The sequence below is a fragment of the Paralichthys olivaceus genome, chromosome 14, assembly GCF_024713975.1.
Source record: "Paralichthys olivaceus isolate ysfri-2021 chromosome 14, ASM2471397v2, whole genome shotgun sequence".
In the NCBI taxonomy this organism is placed as follows: Eukaryota; Metazoa; Chordata; class Actinopteri; order Pleuronectiformes; family Paralichthyidae; genus Paralichthys; species Paralichthys olivaceus.
Window position 1 is genome coordinate 10,846,512 of NC_091106.1, and position 24,004 is coordinate 10,870,515.

At 41.1% G+C, this 24,004-nt stretch overlaps 1 protein-coding gene across 28 annotated transcripts in view; it reads right to left on the reverse strand.

The window, feature by feature from the left end:
* The window catches only part of LOC109630696 (neurexin-1a), a 245,071-nt gene that overhangs the window by 163,568 nt on the left and 57,499 nt on the right, over positions 1-24,004 (reverse strand). For all 28 annotated transcript variants that reach the window (XM_069538551.1, XM_069538526.1, XM_069538536.1 and 25 more), the window contains one exon: positions 821-1,122. In XM_069538551.1, the coding sequence (XP_069394652.1) occupies positions 821-1,122 (302 nt within the window). The remainder of the gene's footprint in view (positions 1-820; positions 1,123-24,004) is intronic.

A 24,004-nucleotide genomic window follows, 5' to 3' on the forward strand; every position in this document is an offset into this window, starting at 1 on the left:
TGAAGGGACCGTCCTCTGATGTAAAGTAATGTAAGAGGCACAAGCTGCTAAATGGAACGGGAGGTTGAATTCATAAGAAATCTTTTGCTGTCTGACCCAGACGGGCTGTCACTACATAGTCTCTTTAGAGTTATAAATGGAGAGATGGGTCGTCAAGGCCATGTAGAAGAGCCCATTAGAGCCTGTATATCCAGTTGGAGTGATTTGCCTTTGTTCACTGAACTTTGAATAGAAAGCATAACCCTCCGCATGTACACTGTATAATGTTTACAAAACAGATCTCTTATGAAGATTAAGTTGTCAGAATTGTTCCTATTCATTGACTGCTCTTTCATGAAAACTGTCTTGTGAAATAATCTCCCAACAGTGATGTCATCCAAAATAGCAACGTGCTTATAAAAACAAAAAATCTATTTTAACTGCACTGGCATTTGAGTTCAGTCAATTCCACATAAAGATACTAAAAACAGTGAGAACTGAGGTCTATCGTCAGGGTATCTTCGTCATAGTACTACACAGGTATATATATAAGGTAAAACTAAATAAAGGTCATACTCTTTGTTGTGAATTGTCTGAATGAGGCTGAATGCAATTCCTTTCTGCTCCCCGTTGTAACTTAATAGAGTTCTTGATTCACATCTAGAAGTCCCTGTATCACTTGTGGTTCTATTTTATCTCCACCACAAACCACCATAATTCAATTTAGCAATCCAATTACAATGTCTGGTCAGAAAAATAAAATATTGTATGATGGTAATGATTAAAGTGCATCTGTTTGGATTCATTTACTGAGTCTCTGCATCATCCTCTGTACTGTTACCTGACGTAGATTCCTTGTTACTTTGACATCATGCCAATCATTGTCATTAAATTTCCCATTGACTGGCTCCACAAGAGCTTCAAAGGCTCCAGACCCCAAATTAATGACGAGTGAAACAGCCCCATTTTTCAGTGCCAGGTTGACGTAATCAGCTGATTTGCCCGTGTGCAGCATCAGTCCGTTCCTCTGCAGGGTTTTGAATGACAATGTGATTTCATCACTGCTGCTTTGAATCGGGTTCAAGGACAAGTCGTAGCAGAAGAACTCAGATCCTTTGAAGGTTGCGACGTACTCTTCCTTTCCTGCGGAGACATAAAAAGAAAAAAATGTGCTGCATTAAAATCACGGGCCCTTTTTGGTGCCTGTTGGGAAGCTGTCAGAGAAAAATGATGAAGAATGTCTCAAAATTGCTGGATTAATAATAAAAGCAGACATTTGGAGAAAGGTGCTGAGCTGGAAAGTGATAGAAGTACATTTAGAGGTACAGCTGGACTCCAATGACTCCAATGACCAGCAGGTGAGCACCTACCTTAGCCAGAGAACAAAGGTAGATTGCAGCAAAGCATTAGACTTCACTGGTAATATATTTATACAGAAATTACATGCACACTACTGCTATTTTTGGGCCTGTCATACCTATCATACCAAGCAAAGGTCTTTCTTGTGCTTGCTGATAATGTATTCCATCACTGCTTTATCATACAATTGAATAACTGCTCTGCTTCTCCTGTAGACACGAACTGTTTCTCTTATCTCATGCTGTTGTGTCTGTGTGATCAAGGTAACAGGACTACAAATTCTCTGCTATATCAAAATGCAGTCATAGACCACAGCAGCCCAAACAGACAAGCATGAGAGAAATCACATGCTGTTTGTACAAGTTGCACATCAGAATAGTAACTTGACATGAGCTTGACTGATCAAACGTCACATTCACAGAATCTTTTTAAAAAAAGCGCACATACATAAAACAATATGATATGAAAGCACTCTATACACTGCATGACATAGAAATATATCCTACGGCAAGTCTAGAGTAATTATGTGACAGGCATTAGTTTCACCAGGTAATTTAAAGTCAGTACACACTCACACTTACAGTATAAACCTGACCACTGAGCAAGAGCAAACTATACAAAGCCTTTTCTCTAACACAAAGCACAGGCTACACAAACACTGACTGATATACATTTCAGCTTTACACAGATAAAATGGACCAAAGCAGTCAGCTGCCAATTAGATTCATTACTTGTTGGATTTATGCATGGTACAAACACAAAGCTAGGCCATGACAATAGACTTTTATAAACTCAGTAGAGACTTTTAACTCACTCAGAGTATTTAACATGTTTGAGTAGTTATTCCTAAGACTTAATGGAGATGTGGGTCACAATCTGAACTGGAAGGCACTCAGTAGAACACACACCTCAAATCTTAAATCCAATCAAACTTCACCAACTTGCACACACTCTGGTGAACATGTTGAAAAACATAATATCTCACAATGTTAAAGTAAGTGAACCCTGGGAAAATGGTCTAAGTAGTGTTTGCATAATTATGCCAGAACAAACAAACGCAGACAAAAGCATAACCTCCTTGGCGAAGGTAATTAATTTGCATTTCTCAAATCAAATAATCTTTAAACTCTTTTAAACTCATTTTGTGGAAGTGTAAAGGTTTATTGATAAATTCTTACTTCCCTGTGACTCCTCTAAACCTAAAGCTGTATTGCTCAGCTCCGCCATACGTCCAACACTGGTGTTTATCCAATTTCCTGAGCTGTTCAAGCAGAAAGTATATTGGTGACAAGCAGCTTCATGTGGGCTCCCTCCATCATTAAAAACAATTCAGCGACAACATATGTTTCTCTGTGTACTCGAGCGAATCACCCCACATCAGCCGTCAGACGAGTACAGATATGACAGGGACTTGACAAAGCACAAATAACCTTAAGAAAAACCCTTAACACCGTTATTGTGATATTAAACACAAAGCGTCTCTGAGCCTCAGGAGCTGATACATGTGAGCAGTCATTAGGAAGCATTTAAAAATAGGTTTTGACAGATAACAAGCAGAAAATAACGCACCAAAACACAAATGGACCAAAGCATTCAATTATCATAAATGAAAAGTGTTGCACATCTATATATGCCAAACGCACACCTCAATACTCGCACATGCACGCTGTTTGAGTCCCATCCAGGCATGGACACAACAGCGTAACAAATAAAAGGGGTTGCTGTCCACAACAATTTGTCACCTCATTGATTCCCCCTTAAAAGCACTATAGTGTGCCTTTGGGAAAACTACAAGGGGCTGTAATTGAAGTTGACTGAATTTCACCACGCTTTGGTCCTTCCCTCAATGTCTGAGCCCTCTATCAGTGAAAATGAGAGACCTCGGCCCTCATCACAAAAACCCACCCAACCCCACTGCATGAGCTCACCAGCCACATAACAAATAGAGTTAATACGTTAGGGTCATTCTCATCTCTCTCACTCTCCACACATCCCCATGCCTGGCGCTTCACAGTTAATTCCCCTAACAAATAGGGAAAGAATAGTGTGTGAACAGCAGGGGCGGTGTTAGGAATTTACAACACTTGGGGCACAGCCCAGAGGCAGTTTTAGGACCGTGAGGGTGTACATCAATTCATCAATTCAATCACTGGCAGCCAGGTTCACTCTGATTCAAGCAAACAGTCTGTGGATCTACATGAAGCAAAATGATTTGAGCATCAGTCTCCACTACAGTACATCATCAAATTAAATTTGTTAAATTTAACAAAAAAAATATTGACTCTTAATAACTAGATCGATCAATTCTGACTTGCCAACCTCAAGACATTTAGTTTTTGAAGTGCCTTCTTTAGCCGTCTCTTCATATTTGGATAGTAAATTACTCTTCTTTGCAAACTACTATATATTTCTTCTGTCTGGAAAATGTGAGGTGGACCTGTCTCTGCGGTCATTCTTTTAAACCAAGATCCAAATATAAATGTCCACATCTACATGATTAATAAGCAGGGCATTGTCTGCAAACTTTTGATGATAAGAGCTGCTCAGTAGCTGATACATAGCATGAAGGTGTCTTGGTATACATTTGTGAACTTGGCATTTGACACGATGAGGTAAACCAAGTTCACAAATGTATACCAAGACACCTTCATGCTATGTATCAGCTACTGAGCAGCTCTTATCATCAAAAGTTTGCAGACAATGCCCTGCTTATTAATCATGTAGATGTGGACATTTAAAAAAGAAAATTGTTCACCAGCTTTAAAATAGTCAAAGTAATCAAGTCCTGAAATTGTGTTCATATAACTACAAATTTAATATGGGTTGAGCTTTGGAGTGCTTATTTACACCACCTTTGTAGTTTAATGGTGCTTCAATGAGAAAATGTCTGTACATCTTGCAAATTATTGAAACTTCCCTGGTCTGAAATCAGTTGAAAAGGTTGAAGAGTGAGGATTTATAAAATAATATTTATAAGAATTGATTGAAATACTAATTCTCTGGCATTTTGACACAGAAACTGTGAATTATTTATTTTTTACACTCAGATTATACATGATGACTGGCAGTGTCTCCCACCAGAAAACAGACATAAATATTACAAACAGACAGCTGGGCTGGTTTGATGTATATATTAACATATAAATGTCTTATTTTCAAGCTGGAGCATGTACAACATGTACTTCTAAATCAAAAACATCCCACTTTCTTGAAAAGTAAGCAAAAATGAAGGATTTTGGACAATTATCCCCTTCAATGTTGCTTGAATAATGACTTTAAATAACCCTGTACATAGAGTGTTCTCAGAATTTTGTGCGTTCATTGTGTAACACCTGAGGTTGCCAATAGCAATGCAACTAGTGATAAGTATGTACGTCTGTGTGTTCCTTCCTTTCAAACACGAGATCACAGCAGACACACTTACATGCAGTGCTCATTTTTACACGTCACATCGATGTGTCATTTCCCTGTAGGTAAAGTAAAGCTGCTTGATATTGAATAAGACAACAGTTTTTTTGTAATTGTGTTCTCATGAGGATTTGGGGCGTCGCAGTCGTCTCTGGGCTGTCCTACAGTCCTAAGTCAATCAAACTACAACAACAGCACCGGCACCTGAACGGCCTTGAGTCATGGCACTGAATGAGAACTCAGAAAAGAACTGGCTTTTTTAGACTGTTTTTTTTCAGAGGACATAAAGAGACAGCACATATTTTAAACGTAAAGTGCTTATTCTATTCTTGGATTTATACGAGATGTGACAAGCACAACTGCGCCACGATTTTCCCATAATCTGTTTTTAAATTTAGGTGAGTCCTCTGCGATACAAATAATTGTTAATCAATAGCATGTAATTGTTCGTGCCATTCAGGGCCCTCATTCTCTATGGGCACATTACGTTTGTGGCTGTGTTGCAGAACAAACTACCCATATTGATGGAAGTAATACAATTATTCGCCACTCAAATTAAATTACTGTCACAGAGTCAAAGAGGTATGGTGCTGCATGTGGATACATAAAAAAAACATATACCTCACCACAAAAGTAGAAGAGGCAGCATAAATGTCTCCGCAGTATAATTTAACCCTTGGTTAATAGAAGCTGAGTACGTACAACCGCCTCGCTCATTTATTACAAGGCACTGAGGGGCTTCAAGCCGGAGCTTGTCATATGTGCAACAGTGCCAGCATGTGACCGAGCGACTGGGAGGCTCCTCATCAGTCACTTTCCCTTTGACATTAATCTGGCATCTGCTACTCTATGGCTGCTTTTTAAATTAGCCTGCACCCAGGGGAGCGCACGGCCTGTCAACACCAAATCATGACACAACATTCTGAAACAGACTTGGCAGGAGCTGGAGGAAGATTACCTATTAAATGAATGAGGGGAGGAAAAGCTTTCTTGTAACTGCCATTATTCTAATTGGTGATTTTTCTGAGCTGATGATGTAAGTAATAAATCTGTCACAGACGCCACGAAAAAGAATCAAGGATAGAAATGACAGACATGCACCATTGTTACCTCGACCAAGAGGTTTTCACCCCTGCCCGTTTGACATGTTTGTTTGTGAGCAAGATTAAACTGAAACAACTGAACGGATTTCCACAAAACTTGGAAAAGGAAAGAAGAGAAACCAAGAAAGAAACCATGAAATTCTGGTGCGGATCTGAATCAGGGGATGGATACGTGACCTTTTTTCCCCACTTTCTCCTACATTATGAGATTTTTCAACATTTTCATGGTTTTCCAAGAGAATCATTCATGGATCTTGATGGAAATAAAACCAGTAAAACCAGGCACATTAAGGCAACTGATTGAGTTTGTGAAGTTTGATGCAGCTTGAGTGAATTTAAGGGGACTGTTGGGCCTTGGGAGATGTACTCTACTGAGTGGTCTTCTAGTTTATCTGTTCAAATTGTAGAATGTACATAAAGATGGACAACGCGTCACCACTTCCTCCAATCAAGATGGTTTGGCTTTACTATTTGAGAGAGCTCTCATGTCGTCCATCATTATATACAATGCATGGTTATAATATACTATTGTTCTCTATATATTTTATTTTATACATACATATCAAATAATTTCTCCCACTGCCAAAATCTGTCATGATGCACATTATATTTTACAAGCACTTCGAATTTAAACTTGTGTGCAATTCAAATAAACTTGCCTAAAATGTACTTTTTGAACAGGAATCATTTGACTAATTATGCGTTAAATTTAATATTCACACAATAATTATTTCGCTCATCTCCAGTGGTGTTATCTTGTTCGTGACAGTTGTTGCAGCACAAAACTCTTTACTTCCCTGTTTCCATGTCAGAGACTCCCACCTCCCTTCACTACTAGAAACACCATTCTTTAGCTCTCAGTAACAAGCTGAGGTTAAAAAAGAGCTTGTTGTGGCACACTCGGTTTTCTAAGGTTCAGAGGAAGTTCACACTTCTGGTGGAAAAAAAAAAAAGAAAAAGTAACATGTACTCCCAAAGTACCACCTGTGGATTCTGAGGGACTGGATGTGCTATAAGTCAAATTGGCCGCTGACGCAAACAAGACGCGGGGAGCAAAGTTGTTTAATCGTCTGTGGCAGGGCTCAGTGACTGACACTGGATTTCACTCTGTTCCCATTCACTCTCTGTTTCCCTGTTTGACTGGAGGCCTATTAAAATGATACAGAAGTTAGCGTCTGGCAGCCCATTAAAATGATAGGAAGTTAGCGTCGTGAAGCCGACCTAAGCCTCTTAGGTTGTGACAGAGCAAAGAGTTTCCGAAGTGCTGTATTCTTCCAGAACATATTTTATTACATGATTATCACACCATTCAAAAGACTTAATAACATGTCTCAGGACTGCTCTCTGCTCACAAGGTGGGCATCCCCAATCCACCGTGTTGTTTGTCACATCAATGCTTGTTGATACTTTTTACATCTGCAGTAACAATTAAATGTGGGAGAAGCTTTTTGTTGCCGACTGTGTTTACAGAACCACAGTTGTGTAAGAGTGAGAAAGCCTCAATTAGCTCATCTAAACGTATGCAGGCGTTAAAGTGAAGGACCGGCAGGAGTGTGTGAATGTGTGAGCCTGAAGTTCTGTCAGAAACCACACTGTGCTCCACGTACAGTGTCATTTAGATGCACAGTGTGAAGGGTGTCTTGCTGTGCTCAGAGCTCCTTCCACGGTATCATTCTGCAGAGCTGCACCATCCATGGTAAATGGACTCATAACTGGCTCTGCCATTCAGACATCAATTAGACACATGCATATTCTGCAAAGTGTTCAGACAAACACAAACTGCATGTAGGGGTGAACAGTTTAGGTTTTCCTTGGTTATGTAGTTTTAACTATGAAACAACATTGTATTATGTCTGGGCCTGGACAATCAAACAATATCATTAATTGTTGGAATATCATTTGTATTAATAGCCATATAACAAAAGTCCAATTTGTTGATCAGATTCATTAAATGTTTCGCGATCATTGTCTGCTCAGTCTAAAACCACAACCCTTACTCAGGAGCAAAACTAATTAAACAGAAAATAATAAACTTCACAGAAATAATGTGACATTTATCATAATTATCTATATCGACTAATATGAAATTTCTTATCTTGATTCAATTTTTGATTTTTTCAACCAGCCTTAATTAAGCCAAAGCATCAGTTTGGTTTATCTTTATTTTACCTTTAATTTTGGAGACGGGTGATAGTCTCTTTTATTCTTGGGATATAACTAATGACCATGTTCAATATCTTTAAATCTCTCTGTTAACTGATTCATTTTGATTCACTGATTCATTGTTTAGAAATTCAAATATCAAGCATACAGTTCCCCCGGGCCCAAATAATAACTGAAATCAGATTTTGTCTCACTAATTGAATTTACAATCTCATAAATCATTCTATTTGAGAAAAAGAAACGTCAGAAAAGGTTTCAACAATTAATAAATCTATGAAAAGTATTGGATTTAACTTTCTATTGGATTTCTAGAAGCTCTGCTCATTCTGTTTCACCTTAGTTTCCCTCTGTGTGTAGTCAAATGTCAGAGCCAGACAGAAATGCAGCCACAGGCCTGTGACACAAATACACTTTCTCAACAAACAAAGAAACACGTAAACATTCTTACAGATGGTGCATGCAGAGACGTTCGTGATGAACTTGTGAAAACACATTTCTCTGCAGCTGAGGAGGCAACGTGCTCCAAACATGAGCTTTTTCACCACAGCGTCTGGACTGCTTGTTCTCTGCTAATAAAGCACAAAGGCGAAACTGAGAAAAAGACGCTCCCTATTGGCCAGGAGTTCAAATATCTGCATTCAGAGCAGGTCAAATTTCATTGTGTCTGCATCAAGATAATAATATACTCCTTGTGTAAAAGTAGTTTATGATTATGTATCATCTCGTTTAGAGATGGACGTTGGGATAAAATGATGGAATCACCAAGAAATAGTTAACGTGAACAACCATGACCGTAATACTTTTATAGGTGTGCTTTCTCAGTTCTCAGTTGGGTTCTGAATTCACCTTCAACTTATTATTTCTATTTGTGTGTTTATTTTGAATCTAGGTCTGATCTTACTTACTGTTTTTTACTTTATTTTATTCTTATATTTGGGCTCTAAAGTTGTTTAATGCTGTAATTGATTAAACAAATTCAGCCTTCAATTTCATCATTCATGACTTGTAGAGCACTTTTAAAAGGTGCTATACTGATAAATATTAGTATAATTATTATTATAAGGAATGGCACTTTTTTTTAACCTTTGCAACCTATATTCTCACTGGATTTCTGTTATACTGCATAATGCATTCTATTTATTTGTTTGTTATGGGGTGTATGCGTTCTCTCCACATTCTGCTCCTCCAGAACTTTGCCAATCAAATTGAATTTAACCCTGGAACCACTGACATTGTGTGTCACCACTGTTAGTGTGCACCACAGGCTGTTTGGTTCCGTAAATTAGCTACATATTGCACGGCTTTCTACACAGTCATGCAGAGCAATCACCGCATCAAATTATTTCCACACAGTTGATGCCAGCAGCATCACAGATAGCACCCTGTGTAACAGCTGGCGACGGTGACTGCAGGTAGAAGGTTTCTCTCCAAAACCAATTCTGAAGCAGAAACAAAGGGTGAAAGTTGCCTCATCAGACCATTTCCACATTGTTCTCTGGTCCCTCTTGTTCACTCACTATCAACATGTAGGACAAATGATAATGATATTAATGATTAATGATAAAGATGATGGGTATAATCAGAATAATGCTGTTTTATGACTGTGACATGTATTTTATTACAGTGATATGCATATTGGTGCATATGTCACAATAATACAAAGCACGATAAATGTATAACATAAGAGAAAAGTTCCCACTCAGTTATCGTGGTAAAATAGCATAATAAAATATATGACATTTTCCACATGCACCTCCTTCTCTATTCTCTCTTTCTTTGTATTATGCAAATGCATTAATTTATATCTATAAAGATGAATAAATTGCTCAGTGGAGTGGGACTGAGCAAAATGAACACTAAATATTAGCTTGCTCGACTGTTCATTACGCACAACAGAGCTGTGTTTACAGCGACTGCTGCTGCTGCTGAAGCTGGAATGAAGGTCAAAGCTCCATCCTGTTATTTATAGCCTCTCCTTATCAGCATCCCCCTCCATTAAAGTATGATACTCTGATGCACACAGCGTCTGCAAGGGAATATGGCTCCGAGATGACGTGAACCATAATGTCCAGGGATAAAAAGTTGAAATTTGAGGGTGTGTGGTTGTTGAGATTAGTGGACAGCAGATAATAAAATCTGATGTAATTTAGTGATAATAGAGTCAAGCAGTTATTAGAGTGTGCGTCATGGAGACCACACACAGTCCATGTGTAATCACTCTAATTGGCAATGTCTCGATCAGGTGCACATGCAGGCCACGCTCCTCTGGGATCAGCTCCCACAGGACATGAAGCAGCTCATGCACAGCTGTAAATGGCATCACAGTGTTGTTGATGCATGAAGAACAAGATACCTGTATAAGTGTATGCATGAAAACAAACACACAAAAGACAATGGAACTGATGCAGGAAAACCACCCGACTGTTTCTATACTTTGACACAAGAACTGGATGAAATTCTAATAACAACACTGACTCCTGCAATGTCCACGTAACAAACTGCAATTTCAGAAGATCCAACAGATTACAAAGCAAGGTAATATGTGTGGACTCACTCGCCACATTTGTCTGAATGTCAGAGAAAAGATTTCATTTAATTCAAACTGACCACTCGGCAACAGCATCTCATTTCCCTCTGTGAGGCTTTTGAGAAATCTGATGGCAAAGAAAACACCATTATGCAAAACAACCTGTGTCCCCGTAAATCTCAAAATCCACCATCATGTTTTTTTATATCTTTTTTTTTTTTGCACTGAAATAGAGTAAATGGTGATGCATGCAAGCTTCTCTGCTGATCAGTGGAGAGTTTGCAGGAAAGTGGAGGAGGCTTCTTGTTTAAAACTGCAGCAGATACTTGAGATCAAATATATGTCTCAGATAAAAGCGGGCAGACATTTATAGTTGGCAGCTGGGCCATTAAACCAGATCTTTTGGTGCACTCTCTCTCACCAACAAGAACATTTCTGTGGAGTGGCTTTAACAAATAACTCCCCCAAAAGCAGCGTCTTGAGAACTTAATGGCGCTGACAAGAGACAAGGTAGTCAATCTCCTGGCGATACACAGAAACCTTTTTTTATCCAGAGCGGGGGAAAGGATAAAAGAATCCAAACCTCTTAAAGGGTGTTTTAAGTTTAGAGGGAGACGAGGCATCTCAACACAAACACTTAGAGACAAGCAAATATGCATGTGAATACCCTGTGGCCCCCCGGCAAACAATCACCATATGAACACACAAGGCAAACCGCACACTTCCAGCTGCAAAGCTCTCATTTGCTTTCGGACCATTACAAAATCACAACAGCATTACAGTGTTGAGGGAGAGGGATGCGCTGAATACTAATCTGCAAAACCCAATCCATTTCTGCAGAGTAAATCCAGAAGATAATAATGTAAGCCTCAGGGAGATGGGGGGGGGGATCAATACCCTCATCAAAAAGACAAGCATTTTGATTCTAATATATAGTTACTACCTCACTCAAATATGCATGCATATTTATGATTTAGATTTAAAGAGCAGGAGTGTATAAACCTTTTTTCCCCTCTCCTGTAGGAAACATAATCAACCTATCAGCATTAATATATTACACAAGATGATAATATTATTGACAATCAAAGGCAATGAACTGCATTAACAGGTGCATGGCAACATCCAAGAGACTCTTTCTGTGAATATGGGCTGCATTCGAAATGTGCTAACAGCAATAAATCACCTCCGTATGCATCTTAACAAGCTGCTCAATTTGGATGTAACCTTGTCAAGGTTGTCAGCAAAGATCTAAAGAGCACGCTGCGAGAGAGAGCGGCCGGGGTTGCCGTCCACTTTTGATTACCGGAGCACGTGGGAAGCAGCGACTGTAAAGGACTGGCATTTGGCAGATGTCTAATTCGGGCCATATACACGGAGGCGTTGCTCAGACAAGAGCAAAGTCAAGAGGTGCTGAGGCGTGTCATTGCACAGAAATAATTCATGTGCTAATTACGTCGGCGGTGTGTCTCGGGATGATTTCCTGTGCGGGGGCTGCTCTCGTCTCATCCCGGCTCTCAGGCCCTGAGAGCCGCTTGCTCTGTCTGACGCAGCATGAATCCTTGATAGTGAGACGACACTCAGACACATCACCAACAAAATAACTCCACGTCCTTATCCTCAGTGTTCATCCCTCATTGCTCAGACAATGTGTACATCCACTTAAGTATTAAGCTACACAGCTTCAATAGAGAGAGTGTTTGATGCACAAGAGAGGAATTACAATGCTTATTATCAGCCATTTGATTATTTCAACAAAAACAGTTTGGAATAATTCATTTCATATGATTCGTCTAAGCAAATGTATGCTAATATACAAAAGATGTGTGCAGTCCTCTTATGGATTTATTACATACATTTAAACCTCCACTATTCCATGCCAATATGAGATGAGAGAGACAGAGAGGGAGAGAAGTGGTTTAAGTAGATTCACCGTCAAATGTCCACCACCGTCAACTGTGACAGCAGCAGGATCAAAAATATACCTCATGTGCATTTGCTCTGCTGGAAGTTTTCTCCCGCTGCATTAAAAAGTCACTTGCATTCAGACCTCAATAAAAGTAGAATTGCTTAATCAGCTGTGGAGGAAATGCTTACTGGTTTATTTTAAGAGCTGCCAAATATAATTAAGCCATATCATTTGGAAGGCAGTCATCATGTCGGCCATTGTCATAACCTTAATTTTCTTCTTCACGAAAGCAACTGTTTGTAAAAGAAAATCTGAAAGGGATGCATTAATTAGTGTTTACCTCAGAATAACCCCAAGGATACCAAAATAAGGAAATTACAAGTAAAGAAGTAAAAATGAAGGTTAACAGCATTGATTTAATTATAAAACACCTGTATTTGCAATGGCTAATTTACATGTATTTATTTATAATTTAAAGTTTGGGTAAAGGTATAGAAAAATAATCTGACAGAATATCTCAGATCTGCTTTGGAAAGAAACAGTGTTTACCTGTGATGTCTCTGCAGTAGAACCTTCCAGCATCACTTCTCCCGGTGGCACACATATATACTTTTGTTCTTTCACTTCCAAAGTCAGAACAATGAGATCAGATTGTTCATTCATGCCTCTCATACTGTGACACTGGCGAAGTGGCCTGTCTTTCAGGACCAGTTCTTTCAGGTGCAGTGAGGTGAACTTGAATTAAATGTATCCTGAATCTGAACCAAATCTTCCCGGCACGTCACCGCTGACAAGAAAATGGAACAAGAGGAGCCCGAGCTGCACTTGGGCATTTTTTTAACAGCCTTCTTTTTTTATTATTATTATTTTTTTATTGGGTTTTGTCCTCAGATTTTCTTAACAGAGATTTACCAATAGCCTTGGCGCATTAACACGTAACCCGGCACTGCAGCATGTTGGGCAGCATCACACTGCGTGTTTGAAAATGTGCTCCAGTGAACAAATCGCTGCAGGACAGTGAAACTTGACAGAATTCCAGCATCACCTCACTGAGCTGCTGGACAAGGTCACCAGCACCAGAGCGGGTTTCTACAGACTGTTGGTGAAAGGACGGCAGTTTTCAACTTCCATTATTACATCCCAACATTTTCAGGTTGCTTTGGTTTTGATAACACATCCACCCAACGGAGCTGATAAAGTAGCAGCTCTCCAATTAGTTACCCTCTTGTTGAACTGGGCAAAGACTCTCCCTGACAAAGCTTTACGTTACAAGCTTTGTGCTACATGCACCGAGGAATTTCTTCAAAACCAAGCTTTGCCTCTGTGCTAAGGCGTATTTCAGCAGGGACAGACAATGCATTACTCTTTGTGTCTTTAACAAAGCCTCCCAGCCACGAGTAGGATCACACCACCCTTAGCTGTGGAGAGCCAGAGGCACAAGTGTTCTCCATGGCAATGGACTGAGATTCATTATTAATCCCAAAAGGACAATTTGGTTCACAATCTTAATGTAAATAGATAAGAGCAAATAGAGTAGTAGCCACAATCAGACATCAACATACCAGTGATCGTGGCACAAATCAACATCAACAACCTGAAGCCGGATAGCAGAAGGACTAATTATTAGTTTTAAAAGCTGGCATAAAATAGCGCCGGCCTTAGGGCATGATAGAAAATTCCCTTGCATACATGATAATAATGGCTATTGATTCCTTTTGCTTCCTGGACCATCCAATTCTTCCAGGGGAAGCACAGGTATTCAGGACTAGCCTGAAATACGAACATTTAAGTTGTGAGTCAAACACTGTTCCCAGGTACTTGTGTCTTGCACCTCTATGACGTGTTTGATGCAGAAAAAGTGCTGTCATCACACCTCTTCATAACCTCCTCAGTGAGTTAAAAATAAAAGCTGTACACTTGATAGGTGATAGGGAACCATGTAACCACTTTACGGCTCAACACAATGGAGGCATTAATGAAATCCACTCTTGTAAGAGGATAAATAAAAATAACCTGTATATAAACTAATTAAATGGTCCTGCATGGGAATCCAAAGCAAAATCCTACTGGGCTATTGTCAATCTATTACTTAGTATTACAGTCGGCCTAATCAGATCAGCCAATCGCTTTAATTACATTGATGACACTGTCCTCGCTCAGGTTGGTTTACATAGGGTTCTCTTGTATGGACAACCCTCCTTCCTCCCTTCCATCACCTTAGTGATTCCTCAAGGCAGGCCCCTCCCCCATCCATCTTTGTCTACAGGGGGAGATTGTCTGCAAAGATGCTGACCTATGGAGGGAGAATTACTCACTTTGGGGTGTTACTGTTTCAGCAGCACAATGGCCCTGCTGACACGACACCAAGGTCATTTCATAATGGGTTGTCCAGCTGCCACTCTGCTGTCAACAGGCCTGAGTGATGAAGGAGAGTGCAGCCAGTTACGGTGACAGGAGTCAAGGCTGCGGCAGCTTGATAAAGATCAGCCTCTATCAGGAGTGAAAACGGGGGAAGAAAGAGGGGTAGAAAAAAGATGATCCTGCATTTTGCCCCCTAAGCCTTCAAAGTGGTGACAAATAGATCTGCTTTGTAGCTTGCGTCTGCACAGCACCGCTCTGTTTTGCATTTTGCTGGGGGCTGCAGTGGCCATGATGCCACAGGAATAAATGCATGTGATTGGCAAGAGCAGTCAATCAGAGCGCGGCAATACCCGGAGAAGTATTGACTATGTTACTGCTCTTTTCTCTGGTCGCTGTCAATCTTGTCAGGCCTATGAATTGATCAGTGGGCTTCACATCCATCAGAGTTACTCATCCAACAAAGATATGATTCAAAGAGTTTGAATTCTTCTGTCGCCCGAGCAGAGGTGACCCACAACCTCCCAGAGGAACTTTTTTAAGGACTTTTACTTTTCTTTTGACACACTGAACAAGCCTTTTGATATCAGTCATGAATTCTACTTGTTGTTCTATTGCTATTAATAAGACCCCATGCAAGTTCAGTTTTGTATTTTGTATGACTGTCCCAGGTCGGATTCACTAACCCTCTTTAAAGTTGTTGCAAGTGGCTGTTTTCAGACCAGTGGATACGACCTGTTCACGAGGAGCTGAGTGTTCCTGAGATTTGGCATGAACAAAACTTTCACATTTTCATTCGCAATAATGTAATTTATAAAATGTCATATAAAAGAAGAATTTCACACTGCAGAGCCTTAGATCTGGCATGTCTGCCTGTATTATAGTGAGGGAGGGTGAAGAAATATATATTAAGGATTGCACTGGGTTGACATATTGCTTCTGAAGAAAACCTCTGTCCTGCTTTTGCAATGAAAATGATAATGTTAGATCCATTCGTGGCAAGACTTGGGTTCAGCCATTATTCTCCTGCACAAAGAATGGTTTACATAAGTGGAAGCACTATCAATAGACATGTCCTGCTCCTGGAATCAGGGCGTTTCATTTCCATAATTTGTATTATTAGAAATAATGGAAATTAGAAACAATTTGTACATGTCATGCATTTGTTATGGGAAGGTAGGAGGGGGTTAGGTGGGCTTCAATACTCCTTGGTTGACAAAAACTGTTATTTGCTGTAAGTCGCAGGATTACTCCCCTTCTATGTGTGTGTGTGTGTTTTTTTCTGTTTACTTGTCTGCCTCGTACTCACACAGTGTTATCCTGGAACAGACTCTGGACTTAATGGGATTTCCTTGTTTCAGCAGTTTAAAGACAAAAGAATGATTCAGTGCACACATTGCCTAATTCCATTTTATACCTTCTGCTGTAACAAATAAATATACAAAGGCTGACATGCATACAGTATACAAAATACATGTCCAATGCATAAAAAACACAGTGTCTCCATGCTTCTGTTGATGCCCCTTGTGAGAGAAAGACTATTTCTAAACTTAAAGCCTAGAAATTTACGAATTAATTAAAAGAACAGGGTTGCTTGTTCTGTTCCTCTAAAGTGTGCTCTAGAGACTGGTTGAAAAGCCTTGATGAGGGTCCCAGCATGTGCTTCTTTAAGACATACATACAAGACAAAGAGAGACAGGGGACATTGTAGATTGTTAATCATTAAGTCCCATTTTTTTTTAACTGTGTTACTCCCCTGCTCCACATAAAACACGGTCACTGTGGTCCACATGTATCACTGGAAGTGCGCTGCTTGGTATATTTATTCTGCTGGTCTCATCAAAGAATATAAGTGAAACAGAAAACGATGATGTATAATTCAGCCTGTTTAAATGCTTGGGGGATACTGACGAACGTACAGATTAGTCAGCTTTCTGGCAGAAACATGAGAATAGAGCAGTAAAATGAAAGGATAATGTTTTGTGTGCTATTTTTGTGGAGAGTCCTACACTCACACTTGCAATCAGGGCCATAGCCCTGGGTGAATGAGCCTTTTACCTATCTGCAGCATCTAGCCACCTGCCATGGCAATCGCTTCTGTTTCCGCCATATGCCTCAATGTTCTGCCAAGGCTCTCCGGTCTGTTCCGCCCTGAGCAAATTTCATTATGGGATGGCTGGGAGCGCTCGGCGCTGCTCATTAAGGTTATCAGCATGGCACGCCACCGTCCGTAACACGGGTGATGCAGGAGGTTGCAAACCCCCAGCAAAGGAAAACACTTAAGAAGTTTCAGCAATTGTATAACTTTTCCTCATGAATTAGGGTATGATAACATATGGTTGATTCTCAAGTCCACACTAAGAAGATGCATTTATTTGAAAAATAACAATAAAAGAAGCTGTTTGTTAGAATATGATCATGAAACACAGGAAATAACTACATTAACAGGATGCTGTGACCACAGAAAAGTTTTACTATTGATCTTTGCACAAGGTAAGTGAAACTACGTAACTTAAATTCCAGTATCTTATGGTGGCTAATGTTAATTTACGGCACTTGGCAGAGCACAAATACTCCCTCGTTGCTATGGTGCGAGAAACTCACTGAAAAGGAGATTAGTAAATTACTCTAAAAGGTTTCCACTCTGACCTGCACATCCTGCATTAATTATATCGCTAAAACAAAGTTATAACTCCACAGGCTGTTTTGGCTCTTAAATAATGATCCTAATCTGCTGTTGTGTGTTTGGAGCTAAACAGCTAATACAACCCTGGCAGAAGATTCTGGCGATGCTGGCCCGCCATGTGTTTAATAAGACAGCGCTGATTCACTAAAAGATAAGACATCCTCCACTATCATGCTGTGGATGAGCCAGCGTTGGGTTGCCATGAGGCAGTGGCAGTTGTCCACTAACATGGTCAGCGTATAGCCAGATGGAGCTGGGCCACAGGGATCAAATGGAGAGTTCTGCTGCTGGAGGTTTCCTGCCAGCTAACACCCACCACCCACTGACATTTCGCTGTCGCACCATTCTCCATCTCCGCGCTGCCCTTGAAGACGAAATTAGTTAACTTTGCTCGAGTGCAGCGGTCGCAGGGCTCAGAGGTGAGTCTGAGAAACCGAAACAATAAGGGGCTACCTCCCTGCCTGTCGTTTGCATTGTTTACTCACAATCGTATCCTCCTTTGTGCTCTCATGCGAGAAGGCCAATCTGTGGCCTGTGCAGCGGAGAGGAGTTTAGCCTCACTATGCTTCAACATGATGTTCACTCAGCCATGCCAGTGCCATGCTCCCAGAGCCATCACAGTGCATTAACCCCTGGATACTGCCTGGCACTGTCTCACTGGACTGCAGTTCCAGACTGCTTCTAGTCTTAAGGGTCTGCGGACCTCGAGCTGGCAGAAGGGAGCGAGGCCAGGCTTAAATAACACAGAGAAAGAAAAACAGTCAAAAAGAAACAGGGCAAGGAGATGAATATGTTGTTTTCCCAATTTGACTGAATGGTTTACTACTTATAGTACATGAGTGATGCATGTTGAAAAGTGTATCGATCTCTTTCCAATAGACCCTTGTCAGAGATGGATGAGATACAGTGGTCACCAATCAATGCAGCTAGTTATTTACTAGCTCTAACTGTCAGTAAGCCTATGCATATATGGCCGATTAGCTGCGGTGCATTTTGACCACATTCCTGCAGTGAGGATACAGAAGCAAGGACAAAGCGCAGCCCTCACCTCTGATTCGTGAGCAATATTTCACATTCAACATCTCAATCATGTGAGCAGAGTTTGGCAGTTTCAGGGCCGGTGCTGCGCCAAGGCCAGTGATGGATTGGAAGGTGTTTGGATGTGGCGTGGGCTCTGGTCCTTTACAGGAATTCACCACAGGCTGCATGACATGGTCTGGTGTTGCCCATTAATTAGGAAACCAGTAAAATAAAACAAAAACGTAAAACAGAAATAACATAACATCAGTCTTTGGCCAAATGGGAGCAGTAAAACACGATTTAGATAATTAACCGTACACTGTATATAAAGACGACATGACGTCCCCTGGTGGCTGGCTGCAGTAGGTCATGCACTCTGCCTACTCCATATAAGTGTATGGACACTGGACAAAATAAAAATGTTAAATAATTTGTTCTCACATTATATGTAAATTTTTTGAGTAGATTTGGTTGAGCCTGTGTATCAGCTGGACCACTACACTGCGGCTCCATCTCCTCTGGCCCTGCCTCCAAATCACGTCAACGGTGCAAGATGAAGTTTTTTCTGGTTCTATCATCACCATCTTGTTGCAAATAGTTATTTATCCACTGTCATTACAGAACAAACCCTACTAGATGGTTTAAACCTGCAGAATATTGTACCCTATCTTGCAAAATGACATGTGACAATAACATTTTCAGGCAGAACACTGTCTCCCCCTCACTTTAGTGTTTACGCTCAAGCTTTATGTTACCAAACTCCAGCACCTTTTGAACAGCAAAAAAACTTCCTGTATTGGATTCTAACCGGAGCCCATCAAACAGCGTAGAGTTCTGGTCTTTACAGACAATGACAAACAGTGAAAGTGTTGACAACTGCCTCTCTCCAGGAACCTCAGGCAAACAGCAGTAGCAGTAATCACATGGGGCCATGATGGGTCGGCACTCAGGCATGATGAAGGGCATGACTTCACATCCAAATGACCCGCACCAGCAGCTATCAGCTCTGCACCGTTAGAGAGGCAATCCACACTGACGTCTGCCCTCATTTACTACAATGCTTACGGAGATTAAAATAGCCAAGCAGCTTCAACAAATTTAGAGAGCCAGGGGATACAAAGCTAGAGGCAATAAGTCACTCGCACAGACTCTGCTCTCATTGTTGTCTCTTCACAGATCCTTTTTTTATTTTTTTTGGGATGCTAAGACTGTCCCTCTTCTGTGACCCCAGGGTGGCAGTCTGTCAGGCAGGACTGACACCTAACCAACGTCTAATGGCTCTTAAGCCATAAATATGGGGCCGCGGTTGACAGGCTGGATCTACGGCTCCCCATTATCTTGATTCATTCCACCACAAAAGGAGGGACTTTGCAATGTATTGTGGCAAACTCAAGAAATCCACAGAAAAGCCTCGGTGGATTGCAAACTGGCTGAAGCACACTTGTCTCTAATTAACATCTGCAGGTCTGCTTGAAGAGTCTGTGATGATAGAGTACAAGGAGTGGCACTCAGACAGATACTGAAGTTAGAACAGGGCTTTTATAAGACACCCAGATAATATAAAGTGCATTTCAGCGTCATCTGCGTCCCTTACTGTAAATCTTACTGTTTCTGCAGGACATTAATTGAAATGGGGCAGGAGTCGGTCAGTTCAGCAGCTGGTCCTCCGGAAGCATGCTAATGCCTTTCAGCAATCAAACATGCAATGTGAAAGACCAGGTTGATAAATATTTCACCGGTTCTCCCCGAGATGCTTATCTAACGCATTTTTGCCATTACAACTCTGCTCTCACACAGTACATCTGTTTGCGCCTACAGCTGTGGAGATCGGGAGCATTTCTCTGGAACAAAGATCTGAGGGTGAAACATCAAATGATGCCCTACATATGGACAGATGCTTAAACATATAAAAATATAACATTTTGCAGTATGGATCCTAATATTTTACAATCTACATTTATGTGTAAATAACAGCCTAAACAATTGTGATGTCCAATAAAGTTTTTCTTCCTAGATTAATGTATTCCTTCAACATTCATTCTTGTAACAACCACAATAAATGTATGGTCACTAAAGGCAACTGATACACATGTTAAAAGCAGTTTATCAAGAGTCTAAAGCCACATGTGAGCTATAGTATATAACCTAACTGCAATGTTCACTATAAACCTTAGCTGTGTCCCCAAATCATTATACTTTAAAGTAAGGCTTTTGCCATTCAACCATTCAGTCACACATCCATGCATCTACGTGCAGGACTTTCTTTATGAGAATGGCACAGCTATCAGGAGCAATTACCCAAGGACCGAACTGGGATCGAACTGCCACCCCTCTGGTTAGAGGACGACCCGCTCTCGCTGCTGAGCCACGGCCACCCCAAACACCAAGGTGGAAAGAATATATTGAGAACTATTCATCTTAGCGGTTTCACACTTGTGCAGTGTTGAATTTGATGCAACTCGGATACGTAATACATTCAATATTTATACAATTTGAATATACAGGCACTCTGTCGCAGCAGCAGCTGAGACTCAGTAACATAAGTGACGTTGTCGATCACAAGTCATTCACGACAACTGGTTCTCCAGTTTTGAGCAGAGCTTCACTGAACTTTTAATAAACAGGTGAACAGCTCTTTATGCAGCAGGGTTCTGTAACTCAGTCCAGCAGTTAGTCAATTACTGCAGGCACGTTTACAATGGGAACATTGCTATGACAAATACTACTCTTTCATCTCATTCTGCTGTTCTGACCTGATGAAAAGTCAGGCAATCAGTGATCACAATTCATGTCAATAGGTGCACGAATGTCAACACTGGGTGTCACAGCAATCCAGACTGAGATACTCAAGTCACCACATCATCCAATTAGAGTGAGGAGGAGAACTCTGACCTGCTGTACTAACCACAGTAAAATATAGTGAGCGAGCCTCGGTCTCTGCTGGTGGAGTCAGACACTCATCATCTACCACTTCTTCTGACATAAATGTCACACTGCTTCATTGGAGCAAAGCATTGAATGTTAATCAGGAGCAGTAGAACATGTCTATGATAACCATGCAGTTTCAACATAACACTAACTCTATCATTACAAAAGCACAGGATGATCATTTCTACTGAGCGTCATGTGGTCCTTGCTGTGTGTATTTATCTGTGAGTGTCCCCCACTGCTTATTTACACAGCCATGTCATAAGATTACGCGGCTGAATATGCAGCTTTAGCGAGTCAATCGTCCTATTGTGCGCCTGCTCATAAAACACAGCCTGCTGTGGAAGTGGTGTCCAATTACAGAGCAGATTAATGTTGTTGACAGAGAATTTATTCACACAAGGTAGTGGGCGCCCTAGGTAAAAAAAAGTGATGCACTCTATATGATGCTTTGCCAGGGGGAGGAACTTCATTATTCACAGCAGAGACTCAGCCACTCGAGGGAAGTTGTGGATTTTTTAAAAAGGGAGCTCTGCAAAATAGTGACAATGAGACCAAACTCTGGCTTATGACAAAAGTGCTTAAAAGTCGGTGCTTCTATGTAAATGGGAAAAATCTGAGGGGCTAATAAAAATGTGATGGATGTCTCAATCCTTCTGTTTCCCTCCTTCTATATTACAGACACCTGCGTTAGCCTTGGCCTCTCCGTCCCCTCACAGCTTAACATGCAAACCATCCCCTCAGCTCTGTTGACCACAGCTCACTGTCAGGACAACCAGCAGAAGACAGGGGGGGGGGGGGGGGGGCAGCAGCTATAAAAACAGGATGGATGAAGGCAGACAAGAGGGAGGGGAAGGGAGAATGGGCGCAAGCAGACAGCTGAGGAGGAAGGTGACGCCACTGGACCGGTCAGTATCATAGTTCACAGTGTGCCCTGCACCGAGCGCTCTGCTGACATCATCAAGCAGGGCCAGGGATTTCTGAGAAAATATGCAGCCGTGTCATACAAGGCCAAGGGTGTTTCTCGTGGCTAAAACAAACAGCTGTGATATCAAAGGGCTGCTGACGGGGTGATATTAAACTGTAAAACACTGTTCCATCCCGTGCCACCAGTGGCTATCTAATACTAGTACATCACCGATCATGACACCTCATCAGAGTGAAATACAGCCTCTGTGTTTCTATAGTAAATGCACCTGGAAACTTACAGCTTACAGCTTCTTGAGGCAAGTCTATTAAAAACTGGGAAAAAAACAAGAATTTATATTTGGGACCTAATCTGATTTAATTCTTTTTATGATAGTGCACAGTCTGTTCATGTTTACTGCCCTTATTCCGATAAAGAGAAGACAGCTTCCCTGTGGCCCAGCGTCTGATCATGCTCCCTTATAGCTTGTCACGGACCTCAATAGCAAGTAGTAAAGCAAGTAGGAGCCCCATGAACAGAACTTTTAATTTGGCATGCTATTTTTCCCTCTCTCTGCTGAATAATGACGGGAAGAACTTCAACACTGGTAAGACTCAGGAAGATTCCCCTTTCGGTGTTTATTTCCCAATTTCCTCTCGTATCATCGCTCAGCGTCGCATCATTTTCTTAGCACGTTCAATAATTTCAGAAAGTGCCGCGGCTGAGATGCAATCTTATACTGGGGCTTAAAAGGTACACGTTTGTGTGCGGGTGTGTGTGTCAGCATGTCGGAGCCTCAACAAATACCTTGTGAAACAAAATGGCTGCAATGAATAAAGAGCGAGTGGGATTTATGAATAAATAACGGCAGATTGCTTGTAGACTGGAGTGATAGACAGATAGATGAACCCGTGCCAGCGGAGATAGGGAGCTGATTTGCTCTCTGTATCCATTCAATCCTTCAGTCTGCGGGGGGAAAGTGCCGTCTCAGCGTGTTGCTGGCAAGAGGAGGCGGGGGGGGGCTCACTGTAGAACCCAACCACCCCGGCTGGCTTGCACCTCTCTCACTGTCAGGAGTCCAACAGCGTGCAGCTCGGCTACACATCCTGCAACTGACACGTTGCATTAAAAATTTTACTGATGCATTTTTTTTCATTTGCATCAGGGTGACATCATCAATAGCTCCGTCATCCAGGAGTCATTCAGTCCTGCACGCATTCGTGCTCTGTGTCAACTTCACCAATATGTCCAGGAGTATCACTCAGTCCTGTCATACGCCGTCCTTATCATTTGCATTCACAATTGCATGATGTTGGAAAAAAAGAATGTTTTCACCCTTGTCGGCTTGTTTGTTGGTTTGCTAACATATTAATTATCACAGTCAGTTTCCACAGAAACTTGCGGGAGGGATGTGGTATGGGTCAGGAAAGAACTAATTAAATTGTGTTTTTTATCACCTTGTGAAACAGGACATGTTTGGAAATTTTCACTGATTTCCCAGAGAACAATTCTTGGATATTGATGAGAAAAATTAGACCTTTTTCGAAGAGTGTGAGTATTTGATGCAGATTGATTGAGTTCAAAGTGGCTATTGGGCCTTGGTGGAGACATGTGCTCTATAGAGTGCCATTATAGTTTCCTATTTACCTATTATTTATTT